Source organism: Orycteropus afer, unplaced genomic scaffold (assembly GCF_000298275.1).
Source record: "Orycteropus afer afer isolate SDZICR_OR568_19922 unplaced genomic scaffold, OryAfe1.0 scaffold00033, whole genome shotgun sequence".
NCBI lineage: Eukaryota > Metazoa > Chordata > Mammalia > Tubulidentata > Orycteropodidae > Orycteropus > Orycteropus afer.
Genome location: NW_006921620.1, coordinates 10,895,532 through 10,916,483, shown reverse-complemented (window position 1 = coordinate 10,916,483; position 20,952 = coordinate 10,895,532). Strand labels below are relative to the sequence as shown.

General features: G+C 37.5%; 1 protein-coding gene across 1 annotated transcript in view; it reads left to right on the top strand.

The window, feature by feature from the left end:
- Positions 1-20,952, top strand: part of DPYD (dihydropyrimidine dehydrogenase) — a 1,117,863-nt gene that overhangs the window by 614,455 nt on the left and 482,456 nt on the right. Inside the window, exon 13 of the mRNA XM_007936128.1 lies at positions 647-811. Coding sequence (XP_007934319.1) covers positions 647-811 — 165 coding nt within the window. The remainder of the gene's footprint in view (positions 1-646; positions 812-20,952) is intronic.

Here is a 20,952-nt window from a genome sequence, read left to right as displayed (position 1 = left end):
TAATTTCACTGTTTACTGTTTATAGTTATCAGGAAGTTATTGATATTCTCACTTCTGTCTTGGGAAAAGCGACTTTCTTCTCAATGAATATGAATTTACAGTTACAATTCTATAGGTAATTGGATGAAGTTACTTTGTTAGAGTATGTGTTAAAGTTTGATGAACCAGTAGTACTAATATCTGGCTGATTTACATTGGAATTAATTTTTAGGAAAAAATACATTTTATTTACAAACATTAACTCTTATTGGAGTTAAAATTTGATTAGAGATATTTAGATTTAATAGAGTGAAATAATATTCTTGCATTTTACCTTTCATGTTTTTAGTTATTCCTTAATTGCAAACAAATTAACATGTTTATGACCAAAACCAGTGTAAATGAATTTAAATATTTTTATTTTTTTCACTATGCTAAACCTAGTATTTTAGAAAGTAATTTAGCTAAACTAACAGATGTTTTATTTTGCCCTTTCATTTGGAAGTAATTTATGTTCAGCCATAATTTAAAATATATTTTGAAAAATTATTCTATAAAAATCTGAGAAGGGATTTGGTAAAATACTGTCTCATGGAAATGAGCACGTTATAAAGATCATAGTTTTTCTTTGTCACATGGAGACCTAATACCTTTATTCTTTCATCAGGACATTGTGACAAATGTTTCACCCAGAATCATCCGGGGGACCACATCTGGCCCCCTGTATGGCCCTGGACAAAGCTCCTTCCTGAATATTGAGCTCATCAGTGAGAAAACAGCTGCATATTGGTGTCAAAGCGTCGCTGAACTAAAGGCTGACTTTTCAGACAATGTAAGTATGATTTAATGTCTAAAACAAGAGAATTGGCATAAGTTGGTGAATGTTTATTTAAATATCCAATTCATAGGCTTATAAATATTAATATGTATAATATATTTTATTAAAGAATCTGCCAGTTGCTTTGCTGATGCATAGAAAGATAAAAAAAAAAAAAAAAAGAAAGAAAGAAATGCTCAAGAGCTCATAAAAATCCACGCAATGCCAGGCTTTGTTATAAATGGGTGCCATGTAGATGGAAGAAGTATCTACATAAGCAGAAGGAAGAGAAATGAAATACTCATTTTATTGAGTTGATTTTCCCTGTATGTGGCTAGTATTCATGAAGGTGATGACCTCAGGAAGAAATTGCAGGCTATAAATCGTTTGAAATATAAACCTGAGGCAGAATATCGTCTAACAGAGTTTATATGTTTTCAGTAGGAAATAGTTTACCAAATAATTTTAAAACTTTAATTCTAAATGAATCAACTGTCTTTTTTGTTTTTTGGGCCTGTTTTGTTTTGTTTTAAAGAACCCCTACAAATATCACAGTAAAATGAGGCTTGTTGTTGTCGTTGTTAGGTGTTGTTGAGTCAGTTTTAACTCATAGTGACTCCAGTGACAGAACAGATTTTGTTTCTTTGTGGACTTTATGTTGCTGGAACTGTTTTAACCTAAGAACAGTACTTTTTTCCTTCAATAATCTGGTTAGGGTTATCATTAATGGTTTCTTTCTCATTCATTTTTTCTCCCTCTGTCTCCTTCTTTCTCCCTGCTATCTCTCCCTACCTACCACCCTCCGTAAGCTTTTGGTAAGTAGAGATTGAGGCTTGGGACAGTATATATGATATTTATTTTGGGGGAAAGATTTTCTACAATGCTATTCAAAACAAAAAGTGTTCTAAAGATGAATAGTTTAAATCGCAAAATTTTACAAAGGGAATTTAGATATCATACCACACCATTCCCTACCCCATGAAAGCTTTCCTTAGACAGCTCTCATTGTTTCAAGGAGTCCCAGGGTGATGCACATAGTTAACACACTAAGCAATTACCTGGAAGCCTGCAGGTTCAGATCCACCCAGACATGCCTCAGAAGAAGGGCCTGACCTTTTACTTCTGAAAAGTCAGCCATTGACAACCATGTGAAATCACACATGGGACTACCATGAACTGGAGTTAATTCAAGGGCAACTGCCTTAATTATTTCAAATTCTCTCTTATCTTGAAACATATATCACATAGAACAAATTAAAATATTTTCTTCTAGACTCCCTATAGATGTGAAGGGAAAAGTATCAAGGATCTGTTGCTTCTGCTTATTAGGAATTTTTCACTTTCTGGACTTTATGTGGCAATTATCTCTATTTTCACATTATACAATTAACTCTGTATAAAACTATGCTGAGCTATTTGTTTTTTAAAGGACTCATATCTTTTGGGGAAGCTTTTCTAGGAATGACATGGACAAGAAAAATGGTTAGCCATAAAAACAAATAGTAATATATTTTAAAATTTGGTCTACAATGTTAAGAACTATGCTAGATACTGAAGATGCAATAAAATAATACTGGAAATGTATTAGCAATAATATAATACTCTGTGACAAGCACTGCTTTATGTATTTTAATCTCATGTAATCTAGTCAATGACCTTATGAGATTGATCATGTTATTTTTCCTATTTCACAGATGAGGCAACTGACAGACACTGAATATAAAAGTAACTTGTCCAAGGTTACATAGCTGATATATGATGAAACCAGAATTTGAATTTAAGATTTTAGCATCTATGCCCTTGTCTAATAATAGTATTTTCTAGTATATATACCTGTCTATATTGAAGGAAGGTTGGGCAATCCTACTTCCTTAGTGATACTGCCTCGGAAACTCAAGCAGGGGTCGCTATGAGTTGGGGCCGACTCGACGGCACATAACAACAACAACAACATATTGCAATATGGGCGCTCTGGTGGCATAGTGCCTAAGGCATTTGACTGCTAACCAGAAGGCTGGCAGTTCAAACCCACCAGCCACTCCCCAGAAGGAAAGTTGGGCAATCTACTTCTGAAGATTGGGCAATCTACTTCCATAGTGATACCACCTTGGAAACCCAAGGAGGGGTTGCTATGAGTCGCATCCAACTCCATGGCAGTGAGTTCGGTTTTTTTTTTTTTTTTTTTTGTAATATTGCAATATGATTTCAGGCCCTTAACAATTCAGTATAACTTTGTAATAAAAAATCAGAACCATATGCGATATAATTTTCTAAATATTACTTCAGTAGTGTTTAGATAAGCTAATGTGTCTGGAAAAAAAAATCCTTTTCCTGGAAACTAACTTCCACCAAATGATTTGTCTTGAGCTCTTGAGCAGGAGTGAAATGTTATAATAATGACTAAGAAATGACAGTAAATGGATAAGAAAGCTGAGATGAAACTTTCACTTTGTGATTCTACAGTCAAATAGAAAGAAGAGACACATTTAAATGTTCTTTTCAATTTTCCTGGCAACGATTTTCTTCTATAATGCTTGCCTTTTTTCTTCTGAGAAAACAACGCATGTCTTTTTCTTATTTCTTCCTCGTTTAAATTTTCCTTTAGTCTATGAATTAATTTCTACCATTTTTACTTCCTATATAAGGTCACTATAAGTCCACGTGGACTTGACAGCAAACAATGAAAACACCAAATCAAAGATAACATTTTAAATACAATTAAAATAGCATTCCCATTTGAACTCATAGAAATTATGTGTGTGCACCTAGATATTGTCATGCTGAGAGTGGAATATCTCCCACTGTTTTGGAATTACTCTGATGCCAAACCCAGTGAGCTGAAGGAAAGAAGGTGGCCCTTCATTTTCCACATTTAATTATCACTCTCACTGGAGTTTTCCCACATCATTCTCAAGTGCTTGGCTGCCACCTTTAATGACTGGGATTGGATAATTCAACTCACTGTGGCAGTTTCTAAGCAAGGGCCAACTTTTCTAAATAAGAAATTGTGTTGAGGAGACATATAGATAAGCTAATATCACCAGCCAGTGTCTCTGTTTCAGAGAATGTAGATACCAGTTGACTATGAACCCGAGATTTAGATGAAACACCTTGAAAAACGTAAATATAAAGGCAACAAGACCATCTAAAAAATATTGCGAGGGCTTAATTCTTAACTATCACAGTAATACTAGATACATACTAGGCTCACATTAGAGTTCTGCTTGCTTTTGAAGGTTCCTGTTAATTTATCTGTGAATTAAACTCGGCACACACATCATTGTAGTGACAATCTGTTACTAATGGAGTTTTTTTTGTTCCTAAACTGAGATTTTGCAATGCTTATTATGAAATGTACTGTATAATTAGGGCTTACAGAAATCGATTTTAAGTGAATCCTTTCATTCTCACTGCAAAAGCCTTATAAATCATATATTTAAGGATTGGGGGAAAAAATTACCAAAAGATACATGCTCTAATTTGTCTGAATGCACTGAATTAGCAAGCAAAGACTGACATTTTCTATTATTTGTGGCAACTAAAGTAAGTGGCAAAAGAGAGATTTCGTGGTGAAACAAATGGTGAAGATAGAAAAAGAAATGATGGCTTTGTTAGAGAAATTCATAAAGGACGAACAATTGATATGTAAATATACTTTCATTACAATACACCTCCTTTCTGCTAAAACTTTTTCACAGTTAATTACTGAGACATCAGCATTACACACAATAATTCAAAATGACTCCAAAGGCTTTGATCTTCATCAACACTCCTGAAGGTTCTTTCCTGACAAGTAGCCTCTAAATGCAGAATACTTAACCTTATTTTACTTTATTTTTTTTTTTGGTGCTCATGGATCCTTTTGGCAGTTTGGTGAAGATTTAGGGCCACTTTTCATAGTAATGTTTTGAAATCCATGCCAAAAAAAATTCATAACTATACAAAGAATTCCCCTTATATTAACATATAATTCTCAAAATATTTTAAAAATTATGTGACATAGTAATATGTGTTACTTTTTATTAAGGCATTAAATGGCACAGTCTAGCAGCACATCTCATAGCTACTGTAATTTTGACATAGTGTTGAGCATGAATGATACCTTGACAAGTCTGCAGTAACTGCACTATGATTTTCTGATGGTGCAAAGTTACCGGTACTGATAATGTTACTATTGTTTGTTGCAGTCTTAATTGAGGAAGTGCTAAATTTTAGTAGAATAAAGAGAGTCTTTAGTGAAAATAAAAGTTTAATTTTTTCCCACCTGAGTTCATATAGTATTCTCTGAAGGGGTCTGTGGACCTCAAACTAAGAGCCTTTATCTCAAAAACAACAACAAAAAAAAAACAACTCACTGCCATTGAGTCATTTCTGACTCATAGGGACCCCTCCTTGGGTTTCCGAGGCGCTATCTCTCTATGGAAATAGATTGCCCAATCTTCCTTCCGAGCCTTTATCTAGTGACCCTCAATTCTGATTGTACATAAGAATCATCTGGAAACTCACAAAGAGTGTTTATGGTCCTCGTGGTGCAGTGGTTAAGCATACGGCTGCTAACTGGGGTCAGCAAAAAGATGTGGCAGTCGGCTTCCTTGAAAAGTAAAGCCTTTAGTGCAGTTCTATTCTGTCTCATCCACCACTTGTCTGTCAGTTTGTCCTACTGTGGTGGCTTGTGTGTTGCTTTGAGGATGGAGGCTGTGCCACCAGTATTTCAAATACCAGCAGGGTCACTCATGGTGGACAGATTCAGACTAAGACAGGCTCAGAAGAAGGAAGGGGCCATCCACTTCCCAAAGAATTGGCCAGTGAGAACCTTTTGAATAGCAGTGAAACACTGTCTGATATATTACTGGAAAAATTTATAAATAGCCCTGAAACATTGTCCAATGTAGTGCTGGAAGATGAGCCCCTCAGGTAGAAAGGTACTCAAAATATGACCGGGAAAGAGCTGCCTCCTCAGAGTAGAGCTGACCTAAATGATGTGGATGGAATAAAGCTTTCAGAACTAGTATTTGCTGATGTGGCATGACTCAAAAAGAGAAGAAAGAGCTGCAAACATCCATTAATAATTAAAACATGGAATGTACAAAGTATGAATCTAGGAAAATCGGGAGTTCTCCAAACTGAAATGGAACACATAAAGATTGATATCCTAGGCATTGTTGTTATGTGTTCAGTCGGACCTGACTCATAGCGACCCCTCCTTGGGTTTCTGAGGCAGTATCACTATAGAAGTAGATTGCCCAACTTTCCTTCCGAGGAGTGGCTGGTGGGTTTGAACCACCAGCCTTCTGGTTAGCAGTCAGCCATTAGTGAGCTGAAATGGACTGTGTTTGGTCATTTTGAATCAGAAAAACCATATGATCTACTATGCTGGGAATGACAAATTGAAGAAGAATGGAGTGGCATTCATCATCACAAAGAATGTTTCAAGATCTATCCGGAAGTACAATGCTGTCGGTGATAGAATAATATCCACACACCTACAGGGAAGACCAGTTAATACTACTGTTATTCAAATTTACACACCAATCACCAAAGCCAAAGACAAGGAAATTGAAGATTTTTACCAACTTCTGCAGTCTGAAATTGACCCAAACATCCAATCAAGAGGGGAGAAAACACTGCCAAAAATAAGTTTTAAATAAAGTATTGATTATTGCTGGTTCTTGGAATGCAAAAATTGGAAACAAAGAAGAATAACTGGTTGGAAAATATGGTCTTGGTGATGGAAATGACACTGGAGATCACATGACAGAATTTTGCAAGACCAACAACTTATTCATTGCAGATACTTTTTTCAACAATATAAATGGTGGCTATACATACAGACTTCACCAGATAGAGTACACAGGAATCAGAATGACTACATCTGTAGCAAGAGATGATGGAGAAGCTCAATATCTGCAGCCAAACCAAGGCCAGTAGCTGACTGTGGAACAGACCATCAACTGCTCATATGCAAGTTCAAATTGAAGCTGAAGACAATTCAAACAAGTCCACCAGGGCTAAAATATGACCTTGATTATATCCCTTCTGAGTTTAGAGACCATTTAAGGAATACATTTGATGCATTGAACACCAGTGACTGAAAACCAGGGGAATTGTGGGATGACATCAGGAACATCATCCACGAAGAAAGCAAAAGGTCATTAAAAAGGCAGGAAAGGAAGAAAAGACAAAAGTGGATGTCAGAAGAGACTCTGAAACTTGCCCCTGAGTGGAGAGTAGCTAAAGCAAATGGAAGAAATTACAAGATAAAAGAGTTGAACAGAAGATTTCAAAGAGCAGCTCAAAAAGACAAAGTCAATTATTATAATGAAATGTGCAAAGACCTGGAGTTAGAGAGTCAAAACAGAAGAACATGGTTGGCATTTCTCAAGCTGAAAGAACTGAAGAAAAAATTCAAGGCTCAAGTTGTAATACTGAAAGATTCTATGGACAAATTATTGAATGATTCATGAAGCATCAAAAGAAAGTAGAAGGAATACACAGAGTCACTGTACCAAAAAGAATTGGTTGTTATTCATCCATTTCAGGAGGTGACATCTGATCAAGAACCAATGGTATTGAAGGAAGAAGTCAAAGCTGCACTGAAGGAATTGGCAAAGACCAAAGCTCCAGGAATTGATGGAATACCCACTGAGATGTTTCAAGAAACAGATGCCACGCTGGAGGCACTCACTTGTCTATGCCAAGAAATTTGTAGGAGAGCTACCTGGCCAACTGACTATAAGAGATCCATATTTGTACTTATTCCAAAGAAAGGTGATCCCACAGAATGTAGAAATTATCAAACAATATCATTAATATCACTCACAAGTAAAACTTGCTGAAGATAATTTTTTAAAAAATGGTTGCAGCAGTATATTGACAGAGAGCTTCCAGAAATACAAGCTGGATTCGGAAAAGGATGTGGAACAAGGGATATCATTGGTGATGTCAGATGGATCTTGGCTGAAGGCAAAGAATACCAGAAAGATGTTTACTTGTGTTTTGTTGACTGTGTGAAAGCATTCGGTTGTGTGGATCGTAACAAATTATGGATAACATTGAGAAGAATGAGAATTCCAGAACAGTTAATTGTGCTCAAGAGGAACCTGTGCATAGACAGGAGGCTGCCATTCAAACAGATCAAGGGGATATTGCATTGTTTAAAATAAAAAAGGGAGTATGTCAGGGTTGTGTCCTCTTACTCAATCTGTCTGCTGAACAAATAATCCGAGAAGCTGGACTCAATAACAAACTGCAATATGCAGATGACACAACTTTGCTTGCTGAAAGTGAAGATGATTTGAAGCACTGGTGAAGACTAAAGACTACAGCCTGCAGTATGGATTACATCTCAACATAAGAAAACTAAAATCCTCACAACTGGACCAGTAAGTAGCATCATGATAAATGGAGAAAAGATTGAAGTTGCCAAAGATTTCATATTCCTTGTTTCCACAATCAACACCAGTGGAAGCAGTAGTCAAGACATCAGGAGACGAATTGCAGTGGGTGATTCTGCTGCAAAAGACCTCTTTAAAGTCCTGAAGAGCAAGGATGTCTCTTTGAAGACTGAGATGCACCTAATCCAAGCCATGGTGTTTTCAGTCACCTCATTACATGTGAAAGCTGGACAATGAATAAGGAATCTGGCTGAAAAAAAGTTCAGGCTTTTGAGTTGTGGTGTTGGTGAAGAAGACTGAAAGTGCCATGGACTGCCAGAAGAACTAAGAAATCTGTCCTGGAAGAAGTGAAGCTGGAATGCTCCTTGGAAGTGAGAATGGCCAGACGTGGTCTTACCTACTTTGGTCATGTTGTCAGAAGGGACCATTCCCTGGAGAAGGATATCATGCTTGGTAAAGTGGAGGATTAATGAAAAAGGGGAAGGCTTTCAACAAGATGGATTGCACAGTGGCTGCAATGATGGGTTCAGATATAGCAAGGATTGTGAGGCTGGCACAGGACTGGGCAGTGTTTCATTCTGTGGTACAGAGGGGTCGCTATGAGTCAGCGCTGATTTGATGGCACCTAACAACAACCATAATACTCTGTTTCATGGGATTGCTATCAGTCAGAATTGACTTGACTTCAATAGGTTTGCTGTTTGGTCTTAGTTTTTGTGGCTCAGCCCTACCCTAGATCAATTAGTTCAGGAATATGGGAATGGATTCAATTAATATATATCTCCAGCTTGACTGCAGTGTGTATGTGTAAATATGTGTGTGTGTGCAAAAGAAAAAAAGACCTCTTAAAAGTGTTAAAGAGCAAAGATGTCACTTTGAAGACTAAGGTGCACTTGACCAAGCTATGGTATTTTCAATCACCTCACATGTATGTAAAAGCTGGACAATGAATAAGGAAGACTGAGGAAAAAGTGGTACATTTGAATTACGGTGTTGGTGAAGAATATTCAGTATACCATGGACTGCCAGAAGAATGAATACATCTATCTTGGGAGAACTTGCCAGAATGCTCCTTAGAAGAGAGGATGACAAGACTTTGTCTTAAGTACTTTGGATATACTATCAGGAAAGACCAGTCCCTGGAGAAGAACATCATGCTTAGACTCTAAACAAGGTGGACTGACACACTAACTGCCACAATGAAAGAAAAGAAGAGTCTAAACAAAGTGGATTGACATAGTAACTGCAACAATGAGCTCAAACATGGCAACCATAGTGAGGATGGTGCAGAGCCACATACTGTTTCATTCTGGTGTACATAGGGTCACAGTGAGTTGGAACTGACTCAATGGTGACTAACATCAACAACTTGCTTATTTATGTATATAACTATGTATGTGTATATATGTATGTGTGTGTGTGTGTGTTTATTTGTTATAAAGCTGGTGAATTGATTATATTGTATAGACAACCAACATTATTCATGGCCATTGACATATATCATTAAATATTTGCAAAACGCTTATATCAGAATTATGTACTGTGAAACAATGCATGCTAGGCGTTTGCTAAGAGCTTTGTTTTATTAGTGAAGCAGAGATTGAGAGTTTCTGAGAATACCTCAGTGACACACAGCAACAATGACAATTCTCTCTTACCTTCTCAGATCAACTAAATATATTGAGCACTCTTAAGACTAAATAGAAAAAAAATATTTGACAGAGCATTAATGAGCCCATATTTTGTCCTTAGTGCTAATGCATTATCCCTTTGCTATAATATAACTGTCTAAGGAAGCCCTGGTGGCACAATGGTTAAGCACTCAGCAGTTCAAATCCAGCAGTGGCTCCATAGGAGAAAATATCTGGTGATGATGTTCCTGTGAAGATTACAGGCCAGAAAACCTTATGGGTGAGTTCAATTGAACAGCACCTAAAAACAACATAGAAAACAAATGATGATGACTCAATTTGGACCTTGGTTTCAAATAGAACATGGCTTCACCTTAAATTCTTTATTCAAAAATCGTGAAGGTGAGAGATTGAGTCAGACATTAAGGTACCCACAAACACACAAGATGTTCCCCACATATATCTTGTATGTCCTTTACCCAGTAACCTTTGTGCAGTGTTGTTAAAACTCTCCACCAATGTGGTCTCAACAGAAGTAAGCTTCCTTTTCTTTGTAACATTTATAGCTAAGCTCCACTCTTTAGACATAGGAGAATATTTGTTATTCAGTCATCCTGCTTAAGAAAATAAACACTAATAACAGATTCAACTATAATTATTTTCAGATCACTATAATGTATTTGTTTTCAGATCAGCAATGAGCAGTACATGTAGTTTATCTTTCTTCTCATAGAACTTACAGAACACAAGTATTATTGTAGTTCTTTCCTCATATCCCAAAGAGAATATTCACAAACAGAAATTTAAGATGTTTCTTATAGAGGTGGGGACTCTTATTTGCTCCCTCTGGAAAATGTTGGGCTTGTCAGGTCCCTAGTTCTGTCAATATCTAAATGTTCCCATGCTGATTTATTTTAAATGCATTTTGACATTGCTGGAGCAGGTATTAAAAGGAAAGCTAGTATACCCCCCAGGATCCTTGTTCTGGTTATCTAGTGCTGCTCTGACAGAAATATACCACAAATGGGATGGCTGAAGAAACAGGAGTTTATTCTTTTACAATTTTGGAGGCTTTATGTCTGAGTTCAAAGTGCCAGGCTTTAGGGAGCTGGGTGAAAGCCCCTCAACCTTGGGCTTCAGCTCTGCCTCTTGTACCTGGCCCACTGAGGCTTTTCTTCATTTAGACAGCTGCTGGCTTCTGAGACTGACCAGCTCAAGACTGACAAGTAAAAAGGCACAGTTCCGATGTTACCAAACCACGCAGCAGGCCATTAATTTGAGTCCATTGAAAGTCCCAAGGTTGACAGAGCATGACAAGCTGCTGAATAACAACATAGCTACATGCAGGGTTCAAGCATGACATAAGCTAGAGACCATTCCCAAAGCTGTTTCTTATATACAGGAAGCAGACCACATACCCAAACAGCTACTCAGCTGCTCTAGTATATTCCCCCATGGAGTTAGTTATCAGTCTCACCATGGGGAATAACTACATTCATCTGTCCAGCCACTCAACCAGGCCTTAGCCAAGTTGACACACAAACTTAACAAGTACAATCTTGTTCCCTTTTCTATACTAGACCTTAAGTAGTGATGCTCTATCACTACTCATGAACTCATACATACTTACCTTCTAGCCTCCCTTCTTTTCCAAAAACCAGTAAAAATCTTAATTCAGATTACCTAGTGATGTTATTTGATTGACTTTTTAAAGACTCATCTAGTTTACAATAAATAAATAAATATGGGGTGTAGTGAATTACTTGGTATGACCCTTCTTGGCATAATTTTTGTGACTCCCACCAGATGACTGGTTGGGACTGCGCAAATGTGAGGTGTCTGCGGCCCGCCAAAGGGATTGGTTAGCTTACTAACAATGTAAATAACCTTTATGGTACTCTTGTGAAAGTGGGGCCATGTAAATAATGTATATGGAACCTTGACATGGGGATTGGTCAGTTTTACCATCCCACTAGGCTTAAAATTAGCCATCCCAGAGGTGAGAAGTAGAAGGAGGATCTCACTAATATCAAGAAAAGAAGATCTAGGAGAGGAGAGTGTCCTTTGGACCCTGGATCTCTTCACCGAACATCCTCAATCCAGGAGAAAGAGAGCTGTGACACCCAACATGATGAGAAGCAGTGGCAGAGCAATGGTGGCAGCAGAGGTAGCAGAATCAGGAAACTGGCATGAGACAGACTGGTAGATTTTCCGGCCCATGGAGTGAGAAAGCTGAGTGCCTTCAGGATCAGGCTTACTGGCAGAGTGGGGTGCTTCTAGGCTTTTATCAACAGAGCTAAAATAGCTTTGCAGCAATTGCCTGAACAGAAAAGAGACTAGGCCAAGGGCCAGAGAGATACCTGTCTTCGCTCACCACTGAGGAGAGGTTGTCCTGATTGAAGAACAGTATCCAGAGCTTTCCTGATCTTGAATTGTAACCTATTACTTTCCTAACAAACCCTATGATATTGAGTCTATGAGTTCTGTGTGGCCATTACAATGGATTATCAAACCCAGAAGAGAAGTAGAGAGACCCAGAGGGACAATAGGTGTCAGAATTGGTAAAAAGTTTCAAGGTTGGCAGTATGTCTGACTTGTGCTTCATAGGAATCAGCCTTGGGCTGTTGAACTTGATTCTTCTCCCCCCTTGTGAAGTTAGAGGCAGTTAGTTGCTGTCTCTATCCCAGTTTTTGCAAAATAAAATAGAACAGTTATGGAAATGTAGAAAGGAAGAGAGTGTGGAGGAATAACAGTCTATGCCTAGTTTTCCTAACAAATCTCTTTTTACTTCTTTAGAGTAGATATAATCTAGGAGCTCAACCACCTGGTCTGTGTGATAACAATTCCTACTCTCAGAGGTCTCTTGTAATGATAAAAGGTGCTAACATACATGTAATGCATTTAAGGTATTCCTCATGACATGGTAAACACTGAACAATTAGTAGCACTTTCTATCGCTGTGCTTATTTAATTTTTATAGTTATAATCACAATCCAGATAATTTTGAATGCTTTATTTTAGTGAAGATTATATTACAAGTAGGTTTGTATTGGTATATAATCATCAAAATTATTGTTTTAATACCTGTATAATGTTTTATTAAATTTTACCATTGAAACTTACCTAACTGTTCTGTGGGTTTGTTGTTGTTGTTGCTGTTGTTTGTTTGCTTTTAATGATTCACTACTATAAATTATATCACTTAGACTATATTTCACATTTAGCTTTTATTCCTACTTCATAATATTTTTTCTCTACAATATTTTATTTCTCTGCAATATTTAATGAGTATTTGGAGAGTTAATGGTAATGGCATATTTATGATTCTTACAATATGTTGCCCAGTTGATTTTCAAAATATGAGTTAACAGTCTATATAAAAAACATTAGTTAAGATATAATGATCTATTAAGAAATTAAAAACTAACTTATTAAATATGCTTTTTCATGATTTTCCTGAATTTGAATTCATTATACATCATATAGCGTCTTAGGTCTTCTGACTCCTTGTCTAATGTTTTATTCATTTTATTTCCCTGCTTTAGTATCATTCATTCATTTGACTTCAGTGTACTACAAAAACATAACTTAAATAATGGTAGCTATTTTCTTGGTATCAGGATAGAAATAAAGAAAAAAAAAAAAATGTCTTCAATGCCACAAAACAAACATAGCCAAAATACATCAGAGTATATAATATAGTTTGCAATTCTCTGAATTATTTCTGACCCCATGTCACCAAATATTTTCTCAATATGGGATATTCCTCCTTTCTTAAAAAAAAAAAAAAAGTGTTTTAGCTAAAGCTGGCATGGATTGATGATAAGTGATTTACCTTCTCAAGTGAAACAACATTAAAAATAAAAAAGCATACAAAATATATGTGAGAAAAAAAAAACCAGTTTTCAAGATCCTGGACATTAGGCAAGGAAGGACAGTAGTGAGATATAGAAAACAAGGGAGATGAACTGGATTATTGCTTCAGCTTGTTGTCTTTAGAATGCTTCCAGGCCACAGTGTGGGGAGGAACCCAAGCAGAATCCAGAGTACTCCCTGAGATGAGGAGACAGAACTGAGAGTCCAGAGAGGCCAAGGTGGCTAGAGTTCACAAAACAGAGTCCTGGAAAGAAAAGAGTTGGATGCACAAAGAACTCTAGAGATCTGTGTATGGGTTCCCTTGAGTATTCAGCAAGAAAAGATCAGCTCATATATATGAGTAAACATCCAGAAACAGAAGAAAGAACTGTTAAAGATTATTAGAGGCAACACTACCCAATCTAAGAATTGTGGCTCTTTCTGCCAGCCAGACGGAAACACTGTAATTCACAAACATTTGGTAGAGTATATAGAAGGATCTTGGTCAGTTTCAGGGAATAGCTAGCCCCAGACTAAGCACTGCTTAGATCATACCTCTAACAACATTAAAAGCAACACCTGAAATGATCAAATTATTTCCGAGTAACTTAATTGTGACCCAAAACAAAACACAAAAATACTTACGGAAATATCTAGCACCAAACAATGTAAAATCATGTCTAAAAACCAAAAAACCAAAAAAAAAAAAACCTCAATGCCATTGAGTCAATTTTGACTCAAAGTGACCCCTATTGGGTTTCTGAGGCTGTAAATCTTTATGTAAGTAGATTGCCCCATCTTCCTTCTGCTGAGCAGCTGCTGGGTTTGAACCACTGACCTTCTGGTTAGTAGCCACACATGTTAACCACTTCACCACCAGTCTAATATCCAATAAAAAATTACCTATAAAATTTACTTCTAAGGAAGCAGTAAAAACCAAAACCAAACTCACTGCCATGGCAACAATTCTGACTCATAGTGACCTCTGACCTCTGTTGGGTTTCCAAGGCTGTAAATCTTTATGGAAGTAGATTGCCTCATCTTCCTCCCACAGAGCAGCTGGTGGGTCTGCACCACCTACTTTCTGTTAGCAGCCAGATGCCTTACCTAGTACACCACCAGAGCTCCTTAAATAAGCAGTAAATATGACTCATATTAAGGAAAAAAATAAATCAATTAAAACTGACCCAGTGCACAGGAGTATACTCTCGACCAAGGATAGATTCAGTGGAGTCTAATCTTGCATAGATACCAGTGACACAAAATACCTGCAATCCTTACAGAAACAACAGAAGAAAGACATAGAGTAATCCCTCACAGATACCCGGACACTGGGAAAGAGATCCAATGGACCTACCAACTCAGAACCATAGTATTGGGGGACACCAGAATCAGTCAGCATAACAAAATACATAAAAGCCTTGTTCCTCATCCTGCATCAGTGAGTAGTGACTGGGGTCTGAAAAACTTTCAAGTGACAATCTAAGATGCAGCTTATGGTCTCCTATCATCAGAAGTGAAGAGCGAAGGAAAAACAACAAAACAAAACAAGGGCATTTGGAAGCAGTCAGCCCTAGGACACAATGGCCCTGGAGACCAGAACTAGACGGTGCCTGGCTACCAATGCCAATCACTCTGGAAAGGATCAAATCTGGAGATCCTGGATAGAGTGGGTGGGAAAATGTGGAACAGAATCCAAAAACTCAATAATGACCAGAATTACTGATTGGATAGAGTCTGGTGAAATCCCCAATGCTATGGCCCTGGGATATTCTGGGCCTGGAATAAAGCTCACTCCCAAGGGCTGGCTCTCAGCCCAACAGTAAACAAGATGTACATGCAGACCACTCAACCCAGGGTGACGCACCCACATACTCTATGGAAATGCAACCCTTGTAGCAATCAACCACGGGGCACCAGAGGGGAAACATTCACATGAAGGTAATGCAAGACAAACAGGAGTTTGTAACTATGAGGGGCACGAGGGGTTGAGGGGAGGGTTACTGGGCACGGAGGGGAGGAGACTTGGTTAGGTGTGGGCATGGTAAATGGGAAATGAAACTAAATGTATACACAATGTTGAATGTAAAACAAACTCTTAAAAAATTAAAAAATTAATAAAAAAATAGATAATTCATATTCATTAAAATTTAAGAACTAGTGTTCTTCAAAATCCACTGCAAACAAGTTTAAATGACAGCCCACTCAAGGTGAGAAAATATTTAAAATCATATCTGTGATAAGGAATTTGAGTCTAGAATATATACAGAATTCACACTCACACACACATATAACACAAAACTGACCCAGAACTGCACAAATGTCAGAATTAGCAGACAAAGACTTTTAAGATGTTACATTTAAATTACATATTCTGGCATAGAAGTTCAAAGCCACCAGCCACTTCTCAGAAGGAAGGTTGGCCAATCAGCCTACTCCTGTAGTGATACTGCCTCAGAAACCCAAGGAGGGGTCACTGAGTCGGATCTGACTCTATGGCAGTGAGTTTGGTTTAGTTTGGTATGTTCAAAGCACTAAGACATGGAAGAGAAACAAAAGATCTAAATCAGAATTCTAGAAATGAAAGGTACAAAGTATAAGATAAAAAATACACTGGAATATTATATATATAAGGTAATGCATCATGACTACTCTTATTCATTTTGTAGTTTGTTAGGCTATATTTTGGGTAAGTATATTGTTTCTTTAATTTGGAATTAGAACATCTAACACACTTAAACATGTTAAGACATACAGGACCCTGTGGATGGTGATAATACATTGAATTTACATTATCTCTTGCTTTAAACTAGCTCATGAGAGAAGTTTGGTATGTTTCCTTCCCAAGCTGACCTTGTCAAAAACTAAAAATGAAGTCTATACTGAAGCAGCTAAAGAGGTTTATTATTTGGGGTGGGCTCACTTAATGCCAATGTTGTTGTTGTTGTTATGTGCTGTCAATTCGGACCCGACTCATAGCGACCCCTCCTTGGGTTTCCGAGGTGGTATCACTAAGGAAGTAGATTGCCCTACCTTCCTTCTAAGGAGTGGCTGATGGGTTTGAACCACCAGCCTTCTGGTTAGCAGTCAAGTGCCTTAGGCACTATGCCATATATTGTGATATTTTATATCAGTGACTATTCTCTCTTTTTTTATGGAGAACTCAACTCCTAATGAAGGTTTTTTAAGGGTGGGAAACCAGGAGAAAGAAACGATTCAGTAGAAAATGAAATAATTACTTTCCACCTACTTCCCCTTCAAGCCCCTAAAATATATCTTTTTTATCTTGAAAACCACAAGAGCTGTTGAGTAGATTCAGAGTCATGGGGATTCCATGTGTTTTGATTCTGAAGGTCCTGTTTAATCTGTTAATTTAGAAACAATCTGAGAATAAACAGCTGTTTTATGAATAGGGTAAAAATAGGAGATAACATAGAGATTGTTACATTACAACAGTGCAATTATCTGTGTTTCATTAACTTTGTTGCAAACTATTTCTAGTATTTTACTTTTGGGTTTGCAGATGACAACCTTTCCCCTTCTCGCATGCTTTTTCCCCCCACTAGGCATTTTGTTCTTTTACATTGTACCCTACAGGGAATAGTAGTCTTCAGAGATTTATGTTTCATAGGGAGATAATTTTATATTTTCCCCTTAGGTTTTATAAGATATTTACTTAAAAACATTCTCTATTCTTTAAGATAGTTTTAAAAACAAAAATTAAATGTTGTTTTACGGGCTTGTTGACTGCACATTGGTAACTCAGTTTTCCTTTTTATAATCATTATTTGTAGTTTGGTAATTAATTCAATTTAAACAGAATTTAAGGCTATACCTCTGACCCACAAGGATGAAACAATTAACTGTTTTTGAGTAAACTATCTAAAAGGATAAACAGCTGTTTTATGAATAGGGTAAAAATAGGAGATAACATAGAGATTGTTATATTACAACAGATAGTGCAATTATTTCTTCTGCTAAAAGGAAACTGGCCCAGGGGACATCAAGCTAATAGTTTAATCATTAGCCAAGCAAACATTCTTAAAATATTCTTTGATACCAAAACAACAACAAAAAGAAAAAAAACAAAATCATTGCCCTCATAGCAACCCTATAGGACAGAGTAGTCCTGCCCCATAGATTTTCCAAGGCTGTAATCTTTACCCAAGACTGTGATCTTTGTGGAAGGAGACTGCTTCATCTTCCTCCCATGAAGGGGCTGGTGGGTTCCAAATGCCACCCTTTCAATTAGCAGCCAAGCCCTTAACCACTGCACCACCAGGACGTCTATTTTATGCTTTAAAAGAACCATTAGAAGAGTATACCAAGAACCCTTTAAGTTACTGAAAATTTATCTCTGTGGGATGTGCCTTTTTTTTTTTCTTTTCAAGAACCAAAGTTAAGAAAATTTGTATTTGAATGTGTGCCATTTTTGTAGAAATATATACTAATGTCAGCAACTTATAGTCATTAATTGTAGTAGCAGATAGAGAAGAACAAATGAATGAAATTCATCAGCAAATGATTTGTTTAACAGTCTCTTCTACCTTTCTGTTGTTGTTGTTGTTATTAGCTGTCGAGTCGGCCCCGACTCATAGTGACCCCTCCTTGGGTTTCTGAGGCAGTATCACTACGGAAGTAGGATTGCCCAACCTTCCTTCTGAGGAGTGACTGGTGGGTTTGAACTGCCAGCCTTCTGGTTAGCAGTCAAGTGCCTTAGCCACTATGCTGTTCTACCAGAGTGCATTTCATAGCCATCTTAGAGGGAAAAGGGAAGCCAGGCAGCTAGCCAGACAGAGATTCGGGCAAGAGAGTGGAAGGGAGGAAGGAAGTTAAGGAAGGAAGGAAGCAGTGAAGGAAAGAAGGGAAAAATAAATATTTTGACAGTAAACCTTCCAAAGGCAAGCCCTGATTCATAAGGGAATCGGTATAAACAAAGAATGACAAAGGAGTTCTATGAATTCTGTACATAATATTTTAAACATTTTATATAGTCATTTTTCAATATACAAATCTGTATTTCTATGTATTGATTTTGAAACAACCTTGCAAGGATGATAGGAATATCACACTCATTTCAATAGGAATCAGATATGTTAATACATTTCCCAAAGATATTACTCAGCCTGTAAGTGATAGACTTTAGACTGATAATACAAGGACCAACCATATAGCCCCACTCTTCTGCTAAGATGCCATGCTACCTCACATTTGCAGTTTTTATTTTTAAAGATAAGCATCAGAGTATTTAGAAATGTCCATGTATGATTCGCTTTTTCCTTTTCCCTTGGATTTTCTTCCCCCTCTGGTGGAGGTGCTAATGAGCAGAGAAATGAGGAAAGGTAATCAGCCAGAGGGAAGAGAAGAATCAAAGACCTAGATAATTCACAAACTGGAAAATGAGCTCCTAACTAATCAAGGCACAATTGTAAATAGGATAGAAAGAATTTATTCATCCCTGGTATTGGCCTGAATAGCATTTGCACCCAACTCAAGGAAAGTATTTGTGAATTTCACACCTGACCATTTTTTATCCCTTTGAGATTCTTTTCCTGGACTAATTATCCATTGTGTACCTGAAGCAAAGAAACAACTTATCACTAAAGTCATTTTTGAGGTAGATAATTCACTTTGCATATTGCTAAAATGCCTAGAGCATTAATAAGGAATGAGTTAATTTTTACTAATATAGCCTCATTGAGGAGTTTGTGATGTATATACTGATCACCCAAAAGGAAACTTTCTGTAATATTTTATTTATGCAAAATTTAAGGAAGTAACTAGATTGACTAATCTTTCCATACTAAAAAATTAATTTAAATTTCTGCTGCTTTTCGCATTTTAAGTTTTTTCATGTGTCCCACCCCCAGTTAAAATATTCAGTGGTTGTTTTGTGCCTGATTTAGTTTAAATTTTATATTTAGTTATAGTCCTTGGATTATGTAAAAATAGCATGGCAGTGGTGTCTGACCTCCTCTAACTTCATGAAGGAGGAGAATCACCACCAGCAGCTTTAGTCTAAGGCCAGTTTCTATGAGGTAGAGTTCAGATATGTCTACTTTCTCACCCTTTATACCAATTCTGACACCATCCATCTCTCCCACATCACTCTGTACTTCTCTGCTGGGTTCAATAATTCATGACAGTGGCCACCCAGGACTTGCAGACAGTACTCACTCAAACGTATGGAGTTTATTAGGGAAGTTGGTGATGCAGTAATTAAGGGTGCAGCTGCTAACTGCAGTTCAAACCTTCCAGGCACTCCACAGGAGAAAGTTGAGGCTACCTGCCTCTGTAAGTATTATGGCTTTGGAAACTCTCTGGGCACTTCTACTCTGTTTTATATAGGGTCATTATTAGTCAAAATTGACTCCATGGTAATGGTTTTCTCTTTCTTCTTCTTCTTCTTTTTTTTTTTTTTTTAATACAAAAATAAAAAATAAATAAGTAAAATCTCACTGCCTTGGAGTTGGATCTGACTCATAGTGACTCCTCCTTGGGTTTCTGAGGCAGTATCTCTATGGAAGTAGATTGCCCAATCTTCCTTCTGAGGAGTGGCTGGTGGGTTTGAACCGCCAACCTTTGGTTAGCAGTCAAATGCCTTAGGCACTATACCACCTACAATTCAGGATCAGAAAAAACTCGGGAAACATTTCTTTGGTCAGGACAGCCTCTTCTCAGCCATGCCTATAGGCAGGCTTCTCCCTGGCTCTTGGCCCCTCAGGCCTTCAACCCCTTGGTTCCTTGGGCCTCTTGTGCCCACATGGCCCCTGCCTTGCTAAGGTAAGTGTTACAAAGCTCTAAATTCCATCAAAAAATGCCCAGAGGCACCCAACTGCACCAGTAAGTCTCCTGCCTGAAAGTGCTTAGCTCTCTTGCTCAGTTGGCCATGGCCCAGCAACCCTACCTTAGTGCCCTGCTAGTCTTCTGCCATCATTTCTCTACTGCTGCTCTTTACTGTCTCTTGCTTTTTCCAGTGTTACCAGCACAAGGATATCAGATCCAAAGGACACAATCTACTCCAATTCCTTCTTCTTGATTGTAGTGAGATCCTCCATTAGAGTCTCTGGAATGGCTCATTTTAAGTCAAACAGGATGGCAAAACGGACCAATCGCCTTTTTAGAGTTCCATACACCTTGATTGCATATTTCTACCCCCAAAAGTATGCCATGCACCTTACATATATTATTAGCAAGCTATCCTATCCCCTTGGTAAGCCACAAGCACCTCAATTGCACAGTCCCGCCTAGTCATTTGGTGGGAGGTACAAAGACT